The 17,989-nt window shown below is 48.4% G+C and overlaps 1 protein-coding gene across 3 annotated transcripts in view; it reads right to left on the bottom strand.

Moving 5' to 3' along the window:
• Nucleotides 1-17,989, bottom strand: part of Loxhd1 (lipoxygenase homology PLAT domains 1) — a 161,865-nt gene that overhangs the window by 67,476 nt on the left and 76,400 nt on the right. For 2 of the 3 annotated variants that reach the window (XM_052741493.1, XM_052741494.1), the window contains exons 16-21: nucleotides 16,760-16,956; nucleotides 14,295-14,487; nucleotides 11,983-12,143; nucleotides 8,773-9,244; nucleotides 8,161-8,315; nucleotides 4,917-5,050 (exon numbers count right to left, since the gene is read on the bottom strand). In XM_052741493.1, the coding sequence (XP_052597453.1) occupies nucleotides 4,917-5,050; nucleotides 8,161-8,315; nucleotides 8,773-9,244; nucleotides 11,983-12,143; nucleotides 14,295-14,487; nucleotides 16,760-16,956 (1,312 nt within the window). The remainder of the gene's footprint in view (nucleotides 1-4,916; nucleotides 5,051-8,160; nucleotides 8,316-8,772; nucleotides 9,245-11,982; nucleotides 12,144-14,294; nucleotides 14,488-16,759; nucleotides 16,957-17,989) is intronic. The other variant, XM_052741495.1, reaches the window with a different exon arrangement.

Here is a 17,989-nt window from a genome sequence, read left to right as displayed (position 1 = left end):
GGGGGGTGGGGCAAGAGTCACTGTGCTGGGGTGACAACGGAGTAGACAGCCATGAAAGTGCTTCTGTGGGAGATGGGCACCACTCTACTTCTCAAGCTTTAAATGTGTGTCCACAGGTTAAACTTTCACTCAGTCAGGCGACTCAAGGATAATAGGCTGTCGTTCTAAATTATGGCAAGAGAGGGAGGGAGGGGTGGGTTGTGGCAGAGACCATAGGAGCCTGCAAGGGCAAGGGCAGAAGCAGAGACAGAGAAACTCTCAGAGAAAGAGTCTAGGAGGTAAAGGGGGCGGGAGCAGAAACCAGAAAGGAAAGGCTCCCTGCTCTCACTGGTGCCTGCTGAACTCACGCTGCACCAACACATGCTTCCACTTTGTGGGACTCCATTGTCCCCAAGACACCCGCAGCAGGATTCTGAAGGCCGCCACACTCATGGCTGCAGTGCCGGCCAGCAGACCTCCCCTTGGAATCCGCTTCCAACAGGAAGAAGCAGATCTCAGCTGGAGCCAGGCCAGGCCTGGAAACTGGATGTTTAGCCTTCTTTCTCTCAGGGCCGGTAACCGCATGTGGAAGTCCAGGGGGACTGGCCCTAGTGACCCTTCTGTCCACCCACAGGAGTAAGTCCAGCTCAAGGAGGTCTCTAGAGCCAGAAGATGTAGCAGGCAAAGGCTGGTAAGAACTAAAGCACAGGGCAAACAGGTAAGGATGGTGTGAGTGTTCTCAAACCCCCTGACTACTGGGCGTTTCCCTGCCCTGTAAAGCCTGGGGGAGCCCAGGGAAGGCGCTGGGACCTCTCGAGGCTAGCAGTGTTTCCAGGAGATCCACTGTAGTGATTCTGTCTTCTGTGGATTTCTCTTTCTCCAAGATGAAGCTGTGCTCATGGTCAGTGTGAAGGTTGTTGAAGCCAGCTCATGACAGATCCCTCACTGAAGAGGGCTTCTCACTAATGAAGAACAAACCAGAGACACATGCACAGAAAAAAACATGGGGCAGGACGGAGAGATGAGGAAGGAAGGAAAGACCAGTGAGAGACAGAAACGCACTCTGCCGGGACATGGACTTAACCAGAACCCGTAGCCGTCAGAGTAGAAAATGGTTGTAAATGACTGAGGTGCACAAAGGAACAGCTGGACGAGAGAAGAAATGTACCCAGGGGGTGGCACTTTAATTTCTAAATATACAATTCCCCACACATTCATTCAATGGCAGAGCAATCAAACTCCCAAGAAGAGCTTTTTGTTTTTTCTTCCAAATCACTTAATGTCTTGATTTGGAAAAGGTAAGAATAGCTAATATTCTTGCAGGATAATGAAAGAGGACAAGTGCTGACAGACATCCAAATAGATTACAAAGCTACAATAATTTTTAAATTGTTGGGCTGGACCAGAAATGTCAAATCAATGGAACAGAGAAACTAAGCCTGACTGAGCCGGAGGGGAAGCTGGGCACGGTCTCTCTCCAGCCTGTCTCTCAGCAGCTCTGTCCTTTCTGAGCTTTTGCCTTTGACTTGCAGGGGCATCTTGGGAAGTAAGCAGGGCAGCATCACTAAGCCAGTTTGTTAGAAGAGCAAGTGACGGTCACAGAGAGGCGGCAGTGTGTGCTGGGTACCCTAGCACGAGTTTGGCAGAGGATCCACCCAGGTCAGGACCCTGTGGTCTCCATCACAGAATTGCTTTGGCAACCAGAATACTGAGTTATCTGTGAGGTGTGTGTCAGGTGCCCTTGAAATGACCAGGTAGGGTTTGGGGGAGAATAGGGTGGGACAGCAGGCTGCAGGCCAAGAAATGTATCCAACACATATTTATTAAGTGCTTACTAAATTTCACATACTGTCAGCCCCTCAGCAGTCCTGACTCCATTCCAGAGCTAGCATGCTTTCCCCCCTATCACCACTTAACTCCACATGGAAGAACCTTCTTTCAGCTCAATTACCCTAGATTCCCTCGTCCAGGAGGCAGTGTGACTCAGTGGTAGGAAACACACCACACCTCATATCAGTGGTCTGGATACCAGGCCTTTCTCTGGCACCAGCTGGTTCTAGGGTGTGGTGGTTTGAAAGAAAATGGCCCCCAAAGGGAGTGGCAACATTAGGGGAGGTATGACCTTGTTGGAGGAAGTATGTCACTGTGGGGGTGGGCTTTGAGGTCTGTTTTGCTCAAGCTTCCCTCAGTGTGACATCAGTTGACTCTCAGCTCCAGCACCACATCTGCCTGCATGCCATGCTCCCCATCAAGATGATAATGGACTGAACCTCTGAAACTGTAAACAAGCCATACCAATGAAATGTTTTTATTTACAAGAGTTGTCATGGTCATGGTGTCTCTTCACAGCAATAGAACCCTGACTAAGACAGAAGTTGGTACCAGGAGTGAGGTATTGCTGTGATAGGCCTGATCATGTGTTGGTTTGGAGGAATTTGGGCTTTGGTACTTTGGGTTATGAAAGCAGTGGAATGCTTTAAGCACTGCTGAATGAGCTATACTAGTGAAAGCATGGAAAACAGAGGTGCTAAGAGTTATTTGAACTATACAGGGTTCACTCAAGAGGTTTCAGAGGAGAATTTTAGTATGTTGCCTGGAGATTGTTCTTGTGATATTTTGGTGAAGAAAGTGACTGTTTTTTGCTCTTGTCCAAAGAGTTTGCTGAGGCTAAAGTGAAGAGTTTTGGATTAATTCCGTTGGCCGAAGAAATCTCAAAACAGCCTAGTGTGGACTCTGTCGTGTGACTATTAGTGGTAACTCTAATGAAGATTCATAATGAAAAGGAGCAAGCCGAGCAGGGAAAAATATTTGAGAATAAAAAGAGCACCAGAAAGTGGAATGGAGCTGAATCCTCTGATCAAGGAGAAAAATGGATTAAGATGTGAAATAAAGGGAGTGGTGACCTCGAGGAAAGATCCCACTCAGCTAAGTTTCCATCTTGTGAAAGGGAACTGAAGAGAAGCAGGGTATTGTGGGGCACACCTTTAATCCTAGCATTGGGAAGGCAGAGGCTGGTGGATCTCTGAGTCTGAGGCCAGCCTGATCTACAGAGAAAGTTTCAGGACAGCTAAGCAGTAAAGGACAGAAAGCTGGTGAAGGTGTAATCGAATGAGGGGCCATGTTCCAGCCCCAGTAAGCAGCAGAACTCGGCAGCTTTGGTCACGTGATTCTGGCTTTAGAGTCAAGGATAGAAGAAAGGAGTTATGGAATAAAGCCACTAAGGCCAGACATGTGTCAGGGATGTCCCTGAAAGGATTCCTAGTAGAGAAGCTGTGAAGTTGAAGCCTTGGAGACCCCAAGATGTTAGAGATGCCAGAGCTGTGGAGTACCTGCCAAGGAGAGCTGCTAACAGGAAGTGGAATCAACCCAAGAGAAAGAAGTGTGTTACAGTCAAATCTGAATGGAGTTGGAGATCTGAAGAGAATTTTGACATCAGACATGGAGATAAAGAGTTTGGAATTTGCCCCGTTGATTTTCAGTCTTGCTTTGGTCCAGTATTTCCTCACTATGCTCCCTTCCCTGAGGAATGGTAATGCATGTCCTGTGCCATTATATGTTGGAAGTATAGGATCTGCTTTTTTGTTTTAATTTTTACAGAGGGATTACAGTTAAGAGATTGGCATGCATCTCAGAAGAGACTTTGGACTTTGAAACAAGTTTGAGACTGTTATAGACTATGGGGACTTTTGAAGTTAGACTGAATGCATTTTTTTTGCATTATGATATGGCTATAAGCCTTTGGGGACCAGGGAGTGGAATGTGGTAGTTGGAAAGAAAATGGCCCCCAAAGGGAATGGCATTATTAGGAGGTATGGCCTTGCTGGAGGAAATGTGTCACTGTGGGGGTGGACTTTGAGGTCTGTTTTGCTCAAGCTTCCCTCAGTGTGACAGTCAGTTGACTTGCTGTTGCCTGCAAGATGTAGGACTCTCAGCTCCAGCACCATGCCTGCCTGAACACCATGCTCTCCATCATGATGATAATGAACTGAATCTCTGAAACAGTAAGCAAGCCACCCCAGTTAAATGCTTTCTTTATAAGAGTTGCCGTGGTCATGGTGTCTCTTTATAGCAATAAAAACCCAAACTAAGATATGGGGCTAGGGTTTAACCTCCCAGGGTGCAAGAGCTCCTTCATCTATAGGGAGGATCAAATACCTTCTTCCCAGCCTAGGTCAGAGGGTGACTACTACAAGTCTCCGACAGGTACCAGTTCAGTCTACCACCTGCTTACATACATCAAGCTAATCATGGATTCTGCATCTGGTTGAAAAGAAAAAGTAGAAAGATCAATAGCATTTGGGGGCATGAAATTCAAATTTCAGTGTGCACAAATAAAGTTTGATTGGCACACAGCCAGATTTCCCATTTCAGCGTCATTTCAGGTTGCTTTTTGTTGTTGTTGTTGTTTTGAGACAGGGTCTTACTATGTAGCTCTGGCTGGCTTAGAACTCACTATGTAGACCAAACTGGCACTGAACTCACAGAGATTCCTCTGCCTCTGCCTCTTGAGTGCTGGGATTAAACCTGTGCACCAGCATGCTCAGCTGAGGCTCAGTTTGTGCTTTTCCAGTAGAGAGCCTTCTACAGAGATCAAACGCTGTTCAAAACTGGAAACGTTTTCTATGAGGCCCTTTTAGAAAATGTTGCTGATCTGGCCCCTAGAGAATTAAAACCTGGTGCTCAAAGTTGATTTCTCCATGGAGAGTTTGGGTGAGATGCTGAGGTGAGTGTTCTATAGGACTGTTATCTGACAGGGCAAGAACTTCTGGGATGGAGAGAAGAGAGGCAATGCCCACCATGATTCCTTGATGGTCATCCTGGCCTTGGCCAACCCACCCTCACCCTCAGACATCACCTCCCAATACCTGGTCCTTTCTCCAGGACCAGTTTAGTGCCAGGCACTAGTGTCTCCCTCCATCCCCGCAAGTCCCACTCACGTGATCTCATTGTTCATGTCCGTGATGTCTACCCTGTCTAGGAACCAGCCTGGCCTGTTGCCTGTGTTGTCATGGCGAATCCGAATCTTGGTCAGAGCCCCCAGGTCAATGGCATAGATGGTGAAGGTATCTGTCTAGGAGAGGAGAAAGCATGACTCAGAGAGGCAACGCATGTCCTCCCCTCCCCCCGCCACTGCCTTCAGCTCCGTCTCTCAAGCACCCAAAGGAAGATCATAGAACCCAAAGCAACCAGGGGTAGGTGGGGAAAATACAGCTCCTTGGTCTTGTTAGCACCATACTTTTCCAGTTTTTTGAGCGCCACATTCAAGCTTAGGTTCGTCTTGAACTTGTCATCCTCCTGCCTCTGCCTCCCAAGAGCTAAAGGTTACTGGTGTGCACTGCCATGCCCAGTTCCTACACTGGTGCTTAATGACCCGGGCCTATGAGGACATCTTCTCACTTGCATTGTATTGAAGAATGTAGGAGGAGAAAGACGGTGGTCTTGAGAGAGGCAGAAGAGAGACAAGTGAGCTGGATTTCACATTTGGTTTTTGTTCGTTTTTTTGTTTTCCAGACAGGGTTTCTCTGTGTGGCCTTGGCTGTCCTGGAACTCACTCTGTAGACCAGGCTGACCTCAGGCTCACAGATTCACCTGCCTCTGCCTCCTGAGTGCTGGGATTAAAGGCGTGCGCCTCTACTGCCTGGCTGGATTTCACACTTGTGACGAGTCGGGGAAGGGTATACTAAGACCCTACCCTCAGTGTACCCATGTGCACAGTCTCCTTCAGCCCTGTTTGTGTTGAACATGCTCCATGAGCCAGTCCTGAGAAAATCCAAGGAGACTCCAGAAAAGAAGACCTGGACATGGCCCTCACTGAGGTGCAAGATGAGTGGAATGTGAGCCGTGTATTCTGTGGTCCACAGACTTCTGTGGGTCGCCATATGCATCAGAGGAAGGAGGTAAAACAGAGACCCAGTAAGTGAGTGGGATCTTCTGGACACACCTTTAAAAAACTCTTTATTTTGAAAAAGATCTCAAACCTTCAGAAACCTTTCAGAAATACATATAACCATGGCCTGCCTTCTCTTAGATGCTGCTCCTACACGCAACATTAGTTGGATTACTCCATTTTGTCTCTCTCATATGCCTTTTTTTTCTGGATCAATTTAAAGCAGGTGACAAATACTATGATCCTTGCTGTGGGATGGTCTGTATGTCAAGTGTGTTGCTGATTAGTCAATAAATAAAACGCTGATTGGCCATTGGCCAGGCAGGAAGTATAGGCGGGACAAGGAGGAGAATAAAGCTGGGAAGTGGAAGGCTGAGTCAGAGAGACACTGCCAGCCTCCATGATGAGAAACAGCATGTGAAGATACCGGTAAGCCACGAGCCATGTGGCAAGGTATAGATTAATGGAAATGGATTAATTTAAGCTGTAAGAACAGTTAGCAAGAAGCCTGCCATGGCCATACAGTTTGTAACCAATATAAGTCTCTGTGTTTACTTGCTCGGGTCTGAGAGGCTGTGGAACTGGCAGGTGAGAGAGATTTGCCCTGACTGTGGGCCAGGCAGGAAAACTCTAGCTACAGATCCTTTACTCCTAAATATTTCAATGTGGATCCCTAATAACAAGGACATTCTCATTTAACACCTTACAATGATCAAACTTGTGTTAACTTCAATACAATATAGTCATGGGCACTTAAGAATAGGGATAATGTTCTGAGAAACATGTTGCTAGGTAAGTTTCGTCACTATGCAAACATCATACTGTGTGTTTATACACATTGAGATGGTACAGTGTCACTGGGTGATATACTCTTAGGGGACCACATCCCATACACCATTCATTGTCAGCTTAAATGTTGCATGGCACATGGCTATGATATTTCCAACATGCAGACAATATTAACACTGATTGTAGCAACCCTACCCGTCTGCCCTCTACAGTGATGCCCCAATCCAGCAATACGATGGCTGTAACTTTCCAAGGTAAGGTACTGAAATGCAGAAACAAAACCCAGTACTGAATCATGGGAGGGATGCTGAAAGGAAACATGGGTTGGAAAGGGTAAGAAAAAGCTCATGGCATGAGCTGGAAACTATTTTAATAGATTTGATTTATTGTCCCTTCCTGTGTTGACAAGAGAACCTGGTCTGGAGAGAGGGGCAAGAATAGGAGAGTGACATTCCCTATGGTGCCATGCCTTACTCAGTCTTGATGAGGAGCTAGGTCCAGCCTCAACTTGATATGCCAGCCTGTGTTGACTACCCAAGGGAGGCCTTACCCCCTATGAGGAGGGGAAGGTGTGGGATGGGGGTAGGTGAGGGGGGGAGCAGGAGAAGGGGAGGGAGGCAGAACAGCGGTTGGTATGTAAAAGGAAAGAAAATTTTTTTAAATAAAAAAAAGAATAGGAGGGCGAGATGGGGGAGGGACAGGGGATTTCATAAAATCTCAAAGGACAGGAGAGCAGCGTTCTTTAGCTTTCTTTTTCGTGTCTCTCCCCTGCTCCTGGAAGAGTGAGGTGCACACACTTCATTCACGGGTTCCCTTCCTCAGAAGAAGCATCAGGCTTTGCAGCCACGCTTTCAAGGTCATGGTGGGAATCTCTCTGTCCCTGTCACACAGCTACACCATACTTACCTGTCCAGATTAAGTCATTCCTGTCCACCAAGCCTCCACCAGAGTGTCATCTCTTTGTTTTGTGAGACAGAGTCTCACTATATAGTCAAGGCTGGCCTCAAACTCAGGGGCTGGAGAAATGGCTCAGCAGTTAAGAACATCGGTCCCTCTTCTAGAAGACTGATTGGACTCCCAGCCCACATGGTAGTTTACAGCTGCCTATAACTCCAGTCCTAGGAGATCGAATGCCCTCTTATGGCCTTTGTGGGAATTGAATGCACACAGTGCACAGACATACATGCAAGCAAAACACCCATACACAAAAAACATAAATAAATATGTTTTAAAGCTCACTTAGTGTCTGAATATAGTATTCTCTGGCTGACCCTGAGGACCAACTAGCCTACGGGATCCCCTTGCAGGGATCTGCCTGGAGTCTTTTCACAACTCTCCACAAAATACTGGTGCTCACAGAAGGGTAGCTGCGGCCAGGCCTCACTTTACTGAATGCAACACCCTGTTAGACACACAGTGGACATAATACTGGCCGAGGCTGCTGTGGGCAAAACGTTCCCTATCTGGCTCTCACCCACCCAGGGGCCAGAAAGCTATCACTCTACCTGGCCCTGCTCAAACTTGTTGGACTTGTCTGACTTCTTCAGGGGTCGCTCCCCTGTGTCCCCATATTCCTCACCGTAGATGGTCAGGTAGACGTTGGCATCAGTGCCAGCCTTGGGCACGTTCCCTGTGATCACCTGGACCTCGTAGGTATTGGCTGGAGACACAGAGAGATGCAGCATTGAGAACACCAAGGCCACAAGATAGAGCAGTGGCCCAGGCCCTTGGTTCCAGGTAGACCCTAGAACCCAGAAGGGTTTACTGCTATGGCCATACCAGCTTACCCTCTTCCCATCCAAGACTTGCACTTGCCATGTCACCAAGAGCCACTGGGCCTCAGCAATCCTCCTACTTTACCCCCATATTTGGATATAGCAAGATGTGTGAGAGTCCCTCTCAAAGCCGATGCTTCCCCCTTGAGAGGCACAGGTCAAGTTAGTGCTTAGCTCCAGAGGGGTCAATGGTTGCTTTCCAGGTGCAGGTCAGGAGAGCTATTTATGAACCACAGTGGGGTCCCACCTACTCAGTATCAACCTGAGAGACACTGAGTCACCCTGCCACCTCCTTGGTCGCTTTAGGGGAAATATGCCCCCCCCACCCCCTTCCAGGCTTACGCTCAGGCCCAGGCCGACCGGCTGGGACCAATTCCACGACAAGCTCATTGTCCTCCTTGCCCCGGGCCAGCCAGCGGTTGGCTTCAAACTTGTACTGTTCGATCACTTCCTGCATCCCTGGCCCAAACTCCTCCTCTTCCTCTTCCTCCTCTGTCTCTTCCTCTTCTTCTTCTTCAGATGAGGACTCTTCTGATGAGGACTCCTCCTCCTCGCCCTCATCCTCCTCATCGCTGCCTTTCTTCTTTTTCTTCTTCTTTCTCTGCAGCTTGGCCTTCAGCCTTTCCTTTTTCAGCAGCTGCCGCAGCTTGTCCTTCTCCTTCTTCTTCCGGGCCTCCTCCTCGGGGGTCAGGTTCGCCTCCTGCACCACCAAGTGCCGCAGCCACACCGTGTCCACGAACCAGCTGGGCCCAAAGCCCTCGCCCGTGTGTCCCAGTCGGATCTTGTAGATCTCGCCCACATCTGCCGCTTCCAGCTGTGCAAAGTGCAGGGTGGCGGCTGACGTGGCCCTGCCATCCTCCCCGGCCTCCCCCAGTGCTGAGCTTCAGTGTAGAGAGGTCCTGGCTCCCGCTCAGAAGTCTGAAAGTTTCCCCTCTCCCACTGTGTCTGGCCCTTCCCCAGGCTTAAGGAAAAACTTTTCTAACTCCTGTGGAGTTCATCTCCCTGCTTGTCCTCTCTTTCACCCTACTCTTGCTTCTGTATCCTGGCTTCTGCAGCTCCCTCACCCTTGCCAGGCCTGCGGTTAATCCCTTCTTACCTCCAACTCCAACCTGTTCACAATCCTGGGCCTCATTATTTCCTTAAAAACATACAGACAAGAGCCTGGCAGTGGTGGTTTCTCATGCCTTTAATCCTAGCACTCAGAAGGCAGAGGCAGGGGGATCTCAGTGAGTTCCAGGCCAGCCTGATCTACAGAGTGAGTTCCAGGACAGCCAGGGCTACACAGAGAAACCCTGCCTCAAAATAAAAATAAAAATAAAAAACAAAAAACAGAAACAACCAACCAACCCAAAACCACAGACAATATCTTCATGTGATCACAATTAGGAAGATACCATTTAGCAAGAAGCAAAGAAATGTGTTTCTTTGGTAACAAATAAACAAAATCCTCACCCATTTTCTCTGAGGTCCCCATCCTTCCCAATCACACAACCTTGGTTTACCAGACCCTTGAGCTCAGTGGGGGTCCAGGACTTAGCTGGCCTTGGTCCTACCCTGCCGTCCAGGTACTCTAGAGCTGTGCTGAGGTCTGACAATGAAATGAGCCCCAGAGGCTCCTAGGTCTGAACACCCAGTCTTGAGCTGGCATTGTTTGGAGGACTGAGAAACCTTTAAGAGGTAAGGCCCTGTTGAAGAGACTGAGTCACCAGGAGTGGACCTCAAGTTGTCATAGCCCGGCCACTTTCCCTGCTGCTTTCTGCTTGGCCACTGTGACGCAATGTGACCAGCTGCCTTACACCCTGCCACCATGCCTTCCTTGTCGTGATGGATACTATCATTCTTAAACCATAAATGGAAAATAAACCCTTTTGCCCTTAAGTTGATTTTTTCCAGTATTTTGTCATAGTAATGAGAAAAGAAATTAATACAAGCCATGAGTTCCCTTTAAGGACAAAGACCATCATTTGGAGTCTCTTCTCATGGGCTTAGGGCACAGTGGCTCCACCTCGGATTCACTGTCACTGTGTCATGTGTCCCGCATTCTCAGGAAGAGGGGTCTGAGGTTCAGACTTTGTGGGGAGCTCAACATGAAGTGTGCTTGGCTCTCCGGAGCACCTTGACGTTGAGCCATCTTCGTGTTTGACTCTTCTCAAAGTCAAGTTCCACCAGTCCTCCCATTTGAGTGCCAATGATCTGAGGCCCAAGGCTGCCCCGTGGTTCAGTGTCCTACCCTTTAATTCCAGACCCAGAAGAGGACACAGCTTTCCTGCCTTCACATTCTGAAACACAATGGAGCTAACCCACCTTTGTAAGGAAATCATCAAGCAAGATGGTGCCTAGGGCCTAGGTAAAGCAGACTTCCTCTTGTTACTCAGGGGATGGGAGCTGTGCACTGTTCAATTACATTTCTATGACTGCGTATCTGACACTGGCTCTTTTTATTGCTATGGGGACTGTGAAGCCAGCCAGGCAGTAATGACAAAGCTGGATGATACCGATGAGGAAGCTGAGGAGGTCCTGAAAGGTCAGATACATAGGCTTGGGCCTCTCAGTAGTGTATGAAGACATGTGACCCAATGAGGGCCCTGTGCCTGTAATCTTCCAGGCATTTGTGACCCTGGCCTGGCCCCAACTCAAGACCTTTCCTGGGCATTGGAGAAGGCTCTTCACCAAAGACCAAGTTGTTTGTGGTATAAAAACACACATGGACCAGCCAGCATGAGCATGCTTCCTCTACACACATGTCTGTGATGTACACGTGTGCTTGTACACATATGTACATCCACAAATGCTTTCATATCCAGCATAAAATGTGAAGTGGCCTCTGCACCCTCCTGCCTTACCAACAATGTGCTCACATTTATATCTTTTTTTTTCCTTCTAGGCAAAGACTTGCAGTATGAAGAGAGGAGACTCAAGGACATTAAAAACTCATTAGCAAACCCTGCTACTTCCCAGGGGCCTGCCTAAGAAATATGGACTTGTCACCAGTCTGGGAGAAGTTCAGAGTCAGAGCCATAGATAGGGAGTAGGCAGAGGGACCAGCCCTGGCGCCACCATGGGTGAAAGAACTAATCACTGCAGACTGGACAGTGTATTGGAATCACTGATTGAACTTCCAAGAGAAAGCTATCTCAGAGAACACACCCACTTCCAAAGACTGATTTGTCTAGTTTGGGGTATGAATGAGGCAGTACTTTTTCTCAAAGATCACCAGGTGACTCAAGTGTAAGGCCAGGAATGACTCCTACTCATTTCAGGCCCTCAAACTCAAGTCCAAGAAAGAAGTTACCATTCACGGGCACAAGGTAGAACACGGGCAAACATCCACATTTGCTCCTTCCCAGTTTAAAACTCTACACTGCTCATTGCTTGCAGGAATCCCCCAGGAACCCAAGGGAAGTTTAGTCCTCCAGGGAACATCTCCCATTCAGCTCGAGAGAGAGAGTCTGTTCTCCAGTGGGTGTTGGGTGAGGAAATAAGACTACCCAGGGCACCACCACAGTGACCGCTAGTCCTCTGTTGGCACCCCATTGCCTCACTCTCACACACCTGGAATATGTCCTTGGATGCCCGATCAAAAACTTTGGAGCGGCTGGAGAGGAAGAGTACTTCAGTCTTGCCTTCTTCACCATAGATCTGCACATAGACTCGGGAAGTGGTGCCTGCACCACCTACATCCCCTGTCCAAACCTCAACCTCGTAGTGGACCACTAGGTGGACACATACGGGAGAAATGGGTGTTTAGTAATAACAACAATGATAGCAATAAGCATTTCCCAAGCCCTTCCCACATGCACTTCCCAAGCCCATCCCGCATGCCTGATCCTTCAAGGCATCGTCTTCTCTAACTTTCCCAATGCACTGAGCCAACATTTTGCAGATGGACAAGCTTAGGCTCAGAGGACTTGAGTGGGTTGTGAAAATGGCAAACCTATGCAATCGACTGTGACATCTAGCCATCCATTGCAGCACATGCGTCCTTGGAGATCAGGAGTGAGGGGGACTTCATGCACCAGCGGGCACTGTTATCTGCCTGCCTGCTATAGTTTGTTCCCTCTAAGACTCAAACTAAAATCGAATTGCTATTATAAGATGTAGAGGCTTAAGAAGTGATCAGGCTGTGAGGGTTCAACCCTTCTGGCTGAGACTGAGTGTGTCCCCTTCTTTCTCTGTCCCTATCTGCCATGTTAGAATGCATCAAGAGGGCTCTCACCAGATGCCAGCACATTAGTACTGAACTCATGGGGTATAGGACTGTAAGCCAATTCATTTGTGTTCACCTCACATTATATAGTCTAAAATACTATAGGCTACTACTACTACTATACTATCACAATGCTACATTGTAGCAACAAAAATTAAATTAAATTACAAAGCTGCTGATGCTGGGCAGATACAACAGGGCAGGAAGACACAAACGTTGTATTTCTTTTCCTTCATTTTCGTAAAGGACAAGAGGTTGGAACAATCGTGCTCATTTAAATATAGGGACCTTTCAGAGCATGTCCTGCACAGAAAAGGCTGTGTGTGTTTTGAAATGATATTTATCAAGGTGTTAGAGAGTGGTGAAAGCGTGTGATTGGTAGGGAGCTGTAGAGGCATGCAAATGGAGTAGATGTTTCTCTCTAAAGGACTATGGCACCATGTGTCTACTGATAGGAGTACTCTAAGACTTGGTAGAAGACAATATTGGGATTGCTTTTTAGGTAAAGCTAGTTGTGTGTGTGTGTGTGTGTGTGTGTGTGTGTGTGTGTGTGTGTGTGTGTGTGTTCATGGAGTGTCATCCTCTATCACTCTCCACCTTAATTTTTTGAGACTGGGTCTTTTAACAAAATTTTAGCTTATCAGCTTAGCCAGTTGACTACCTGGCCAGCAAGCTCCCGAGACTCACTTTTCTCCTTTCTCTCTGACCCACTCAGCACTGGGATTGCAGACATGTACTGTCACACCTAGCTCTTTAGTAAATGCTGGGGATCCTAACCCAGCTGGCCGTGTTTGTTCAGCAAACACATGCCATTCTAGCTGACGGAGAGTCGCCTCAGCTTTATGTTGTTTCTTAAGAGAATTCCTGAGAAGAAGGCTATGGGAAGAAAGCTACAAGTATCTGCCCTCAGGAGAGATATGGATATACAATGGCCATGACAAAATGGGATGTGGGCCACAGCCTCTGGGCACCCTTGGGAGCCTCTGCCCTACCATGAGTGAGGGCTCACATCACGGATATTGGAAGACAGGGCCAGGGCCATCCTGACCTTCTGCTGCTCAGAAAAAGCTGCTCACAAAGCCTGTCTACTTGCCCTACCACCACCCTCTCACCTGCTCCATCCTCCCTAGAGTTCCTACTTCCCTATCAGGCAGTCTGCTCACTTTCTCACAAGGACACGACTTTGGTCTGTTTTGTTAACAGCTACCTTCACGAAGCCCAAGGTAGGACTGGCTGGAGAAACCTCGATAGACATTTATTAAAAGAAAAGTCCGACCTCCTCTGTTGGTTTTCCTAAGGAAAGATGTAGACTATGCCCCACATTTTGCCACAGGGTTGAGAATATACATTTCCTGTTTTTCCTTCTTCTGTATTTCTCCAGGATAAAAGTTCTATCCACTGGGTCCTCACCTTTGTCATCTGTGAAACGAGCTCTTGTTGTCTTCCAGACACACAGTGCTAGAGACCACAGGAATGCACCCTCCCCCCACACACACACCACTGTGTCTCTTTTCCCCACCACAGGGAGACAAAACTCAGTCACCACGTGGCCTGCCTTCCTTTGGCCCCTTCTTCCTCTGATTCTATCCTTCCTCCTCCCCCACTGAACAAGGGAGCAATGCTGATGTGCAGAGGGCCCACCCAGCCTCTTTCATACATTTCTGGATCTCCACGACCTCGCTGGGGTAAAGCTCCACCTCCAGACGCCCGTCAGCCTGGTTCTTATCCAGCCAGCGGTTGGCAGGGAAGGTATACTGCTTGCCTTGGCGGGGCACTCGGATCTGGACGCTGCCCAGGAACCAGCCCGCATGCATGCCTGTGCTGTCGTGCCCAATCACCAGCCTGTTGATCTGGAAGGAAACTCCAGGAAGGGTGTGTGAACAACAGTGTGCAGAAATAGTCAAGCCTCCACCTCCATCTCTCTGACTACTGGTGCAAAAAAAATCTCCCCTCAACTGGGGCCTCCAGCACCTTGGGAGAAGGCTCTGATCTGGCCTGTCCCGGCAATCAGGAACCTGGGGAACCGCCTACCCAGGTGGGCGTTTCCTGCCCAGAGGCTCCACCCCCTCCTCCTCCTCAGTCTAACTCACTTCCACCTTCAGCTGTGAGTAGTGGGCAGAGTTGGCAAAGACTTTGGAATCTGTCAGGTACTTTAAAACAAGCCTGTAGCCGCGGGAGCAGTTAAGCGCTCCACGAGTCCGACAGCTGCCACTGCTTTACTTTGCCTTGATTTGAAGTCGTACAGTGGTGCACATTTCTGTAACATTTCTGTAACATTCCTTGCCATTTCCTCCCTGTAGGGTGAGAGAATTTGCAGACAGCCTCTCCTAACAGGGTGGTTCTGTATCCAATCCTCCTCTTACTCTTGGACCCGGGGAACATTGTTCTCTGTCTGTGAACAGTCTAAGGTCCCTTGCTTCGCTACTTGACACGGTGACATCTTTGCCTTAGGCAACTAGGGGTGAGAGCTCAGATGGCCCCATCTTCGTCCTTACGTGTATTTGCTTTCTCAGGGTTCGAACAGCTTTCATTTTTGTGGAAATGTTGTATACAGGTTCAACTTAACAATAGATGGGATGAGCAGACGGCCTCTAAGAACCCTTCCAGCCTTGACTTTTTCTCTGTAGTGCTTTTGGGGTGGGGCGTGGGGGGTGGCACTACCTATGTCTGATGCCCAAAGTCCACATTTAGAAAACTGTCCACTCAAGCCCTGGTTTTTGCTTTCACACGTACTAAGGGCCTCTTTGCAGCTGTTGGGGAAACACCGTCACAGCTCTCACAGCTGAGTTTATGGAGCATAAGCCCCTGAAATTGCTCAGTTTTCAGGTTATAAAGCCTGGGAGCCCTCCAGATGCCTGACCAGACAGAGGAGAATGCCATTGCTTTTCTGTGATGCTGGGACTGTCACAGTTCCAGGGAGAGAGTAAGGAAGGGTTAGGACAGGGGCAGGTGTCTGTTGTCAGACATGACTGGAAGCTCCCAGAAGACAAGAACTGTCTCTCAGTTCTACATCCCCTCAGACTGGAGCGGAGTAATTGTTGAGCGGTGTGCACTGAGGCCTGACTGTAAGTGGGTGGGTATTCTAGCAGATTCAATACTAATAATAATCCCATGGCATCTCCATCACTGGGATGAGACAACTGATAAAGACAAGGTTAAATAACTTGCACATAGCAAGTCTGGAAATGCTAGGCTCCCAAGCCCTTGCCACACTCTTCACTGAGGGAGTTTCACTAACATGAGGGCAAGTCTCCATGGCCTTCTACTGTCAACCCCCTCCCCTCAGGCACACAGAAATCCTTCAGTAAAGGGAAAAAATTATCATTTCATAATTATTAATTTATCTTAAAATGTAAATCTAGCCGGGCGGTGGTGGCGCACGCCTTTAATCCCAGCACTCGGGAGGCAGAGCCAGGCGGATCTCTGTGAGTTCGAGGCCAGCCTGGTCTCCAAAGCGAGTTCCAGGAAAGGCGCAAAGCTACACAGAGAAACCCTGTCTCGGAAAAACCAAAAAAAAAAAAAAAAAAAAAATGTAAATCTATTTGAAGTTCATTCACCTCAAGGGGTAAATGACTACAAGACCTTTCCCTAGAGTACAGGTTAATGAGAGAAGAGGGTTCACATGAAAGAGGGGGAAGCCCACAGGCGAGGAGGGGCAGGCATGATGAGGTCACAAAGGGCATGCCCCACCCCAGTGCTCATCACGTGACATTTGGAGACGCATACTCAAATCCAGAATTGGGAGATATTTTATCCCTTCCCTTTGGTTCTTCCTTCTCTCTTTTTCCTCCCTGAATCCAGCATCCCCCTCTCCAGCATCCATGCTCCATCTATGTTAACCCAGGACTGTAGGTAAAAATGTTGGGGGTAACGTTACTAAAATTGTGTATTACAGCCTCAAAGATACTCTACAAGCGTAACTACTGCTCATGTATCTGCAGCTGTTTGTCCATGGGGGAAACAAAATACTCTCTAGCAACTGTTAAGAGTGTGGTTCTTTTCCTTCAAAATGGGCTCACCCATGTGCACATCAGTGCAGATGTGAATGTGTATGTGGACACATGTGGGCCAATGTAGGCACATGGGGAGACAATGTCACCTGATTCTGGGATGGACACTTACAGTTCCAATGTTCAGGGTCTCCAGTGTGAACTCATCTACCCGGCCACGTTCAAAGTAGTCTTTGAGGTTGTTGTCGGAGACAAGAAGAACTTGCTTGATGGTGTCAGATTTCTCTCCATAGAGCTTGATGTACACCCTAGAATCTGTGCTGGCCCCAGAGACATCCCCGGTCTTCACACTGATGTGATAGCGAAAGTCTGAACATGCCAAGGCAGAGAGAGACAGGAAGTTAGTGCAGGTCATGCAAGGATCGAGGTGTTGGAAAGAGGGGACAGTCTACAACCGGGGAAGACCTAGGCTAGGAGTCAGGACACTGGGACCTGGAGCCTGGAGCCTGTAACTGGTAGTATAGGGGCTCCCTCCATCTCTGTGGAGCCCCCTCATCTATAAAACCAGGGCCCTGCCTCTTCCTGTTCTGTAGTAGATGGCTGTGCTGAAGGTAGGAAAGTAACTTTTAGACAAGAACACCCACATTCCAGAGTCTTGAAGCATCTCCAGAAATCCCCTGATCCAGCTTCTGATGGGTGAGGAACCAGCGCCCAAGGCAATCGAGCTTTCCAGTACTTATCACGTTGGGCAAACATTCTATGCTATTATTGCTAAGTACTCTCATCCCAACCTTATGGGCAAAGGGTGTAGAGCTCAGGTCAGATGTTTGACACAAGATGGTAACAATAAAGTCACCATCCAGAAGTAAAATCTTGGTATGTATTTAAAGCTGCTCCCTCCCCTCATAGGATACCATGCAATGTTATCCCATTTTATCTCCCAGAAATCTCTGCACCAGCCTGTGTGCAGGATAAAGAACACCAGAGGAAAACCTAAGTTATGGGACAACACCAGCCAAGCTCTAACTGTCCAGGCAGGCTCCAGGGCGTGTTTCTTAGACAAAGAAGAGCATGTTAAAGGCCAGTCACTCATTGCTCCTGTAGGCTCAGGAAGAGCATCCTACTGGGATGCAGTCTAGAGAAAATAAGCCAAGACCCCATGCCTGGGGCATCTGCAACAGAGCTCCCCTGGGGCCATCTGCAGCCACCTGTCAGCTCAGCTCCACCAGGGACATCCATAGGCACTGGGAGAAACAGATTGCTGTGGGATGGTCTGTATGTCAAATGTGTTGCTGATTGGTCAATAAATAAATCACTGATTGGCCAGTGGCCAGGCAGGAAGGATAGGCAGGACTAACAGAGAAGAGAATTGAGGTAACAGGAAGGGAGAGAGACACTGCCA

The sequence above is a fragment of the Peromyscus californicus genome, unplaced genomic scaffold (assembly GCF_007827085.1).
Source record: "Peromyscus californicus insignis strain IS unplaced genomic scaffold, ASM782708v3 Scaffold_17__1_contigs__length_78620276, whole genome shotgun sequence".
Taxonomy (NCBI): domain Eukaryota; kingdom Metazoa; phylum Chordata; class Mammalia; order Rodentia; family Cricetidae; genus Peromyscus; species Peromyscus californicus.
This window is presented reverse-complemented; position numbering and strand designations above follow the sequence as displayed.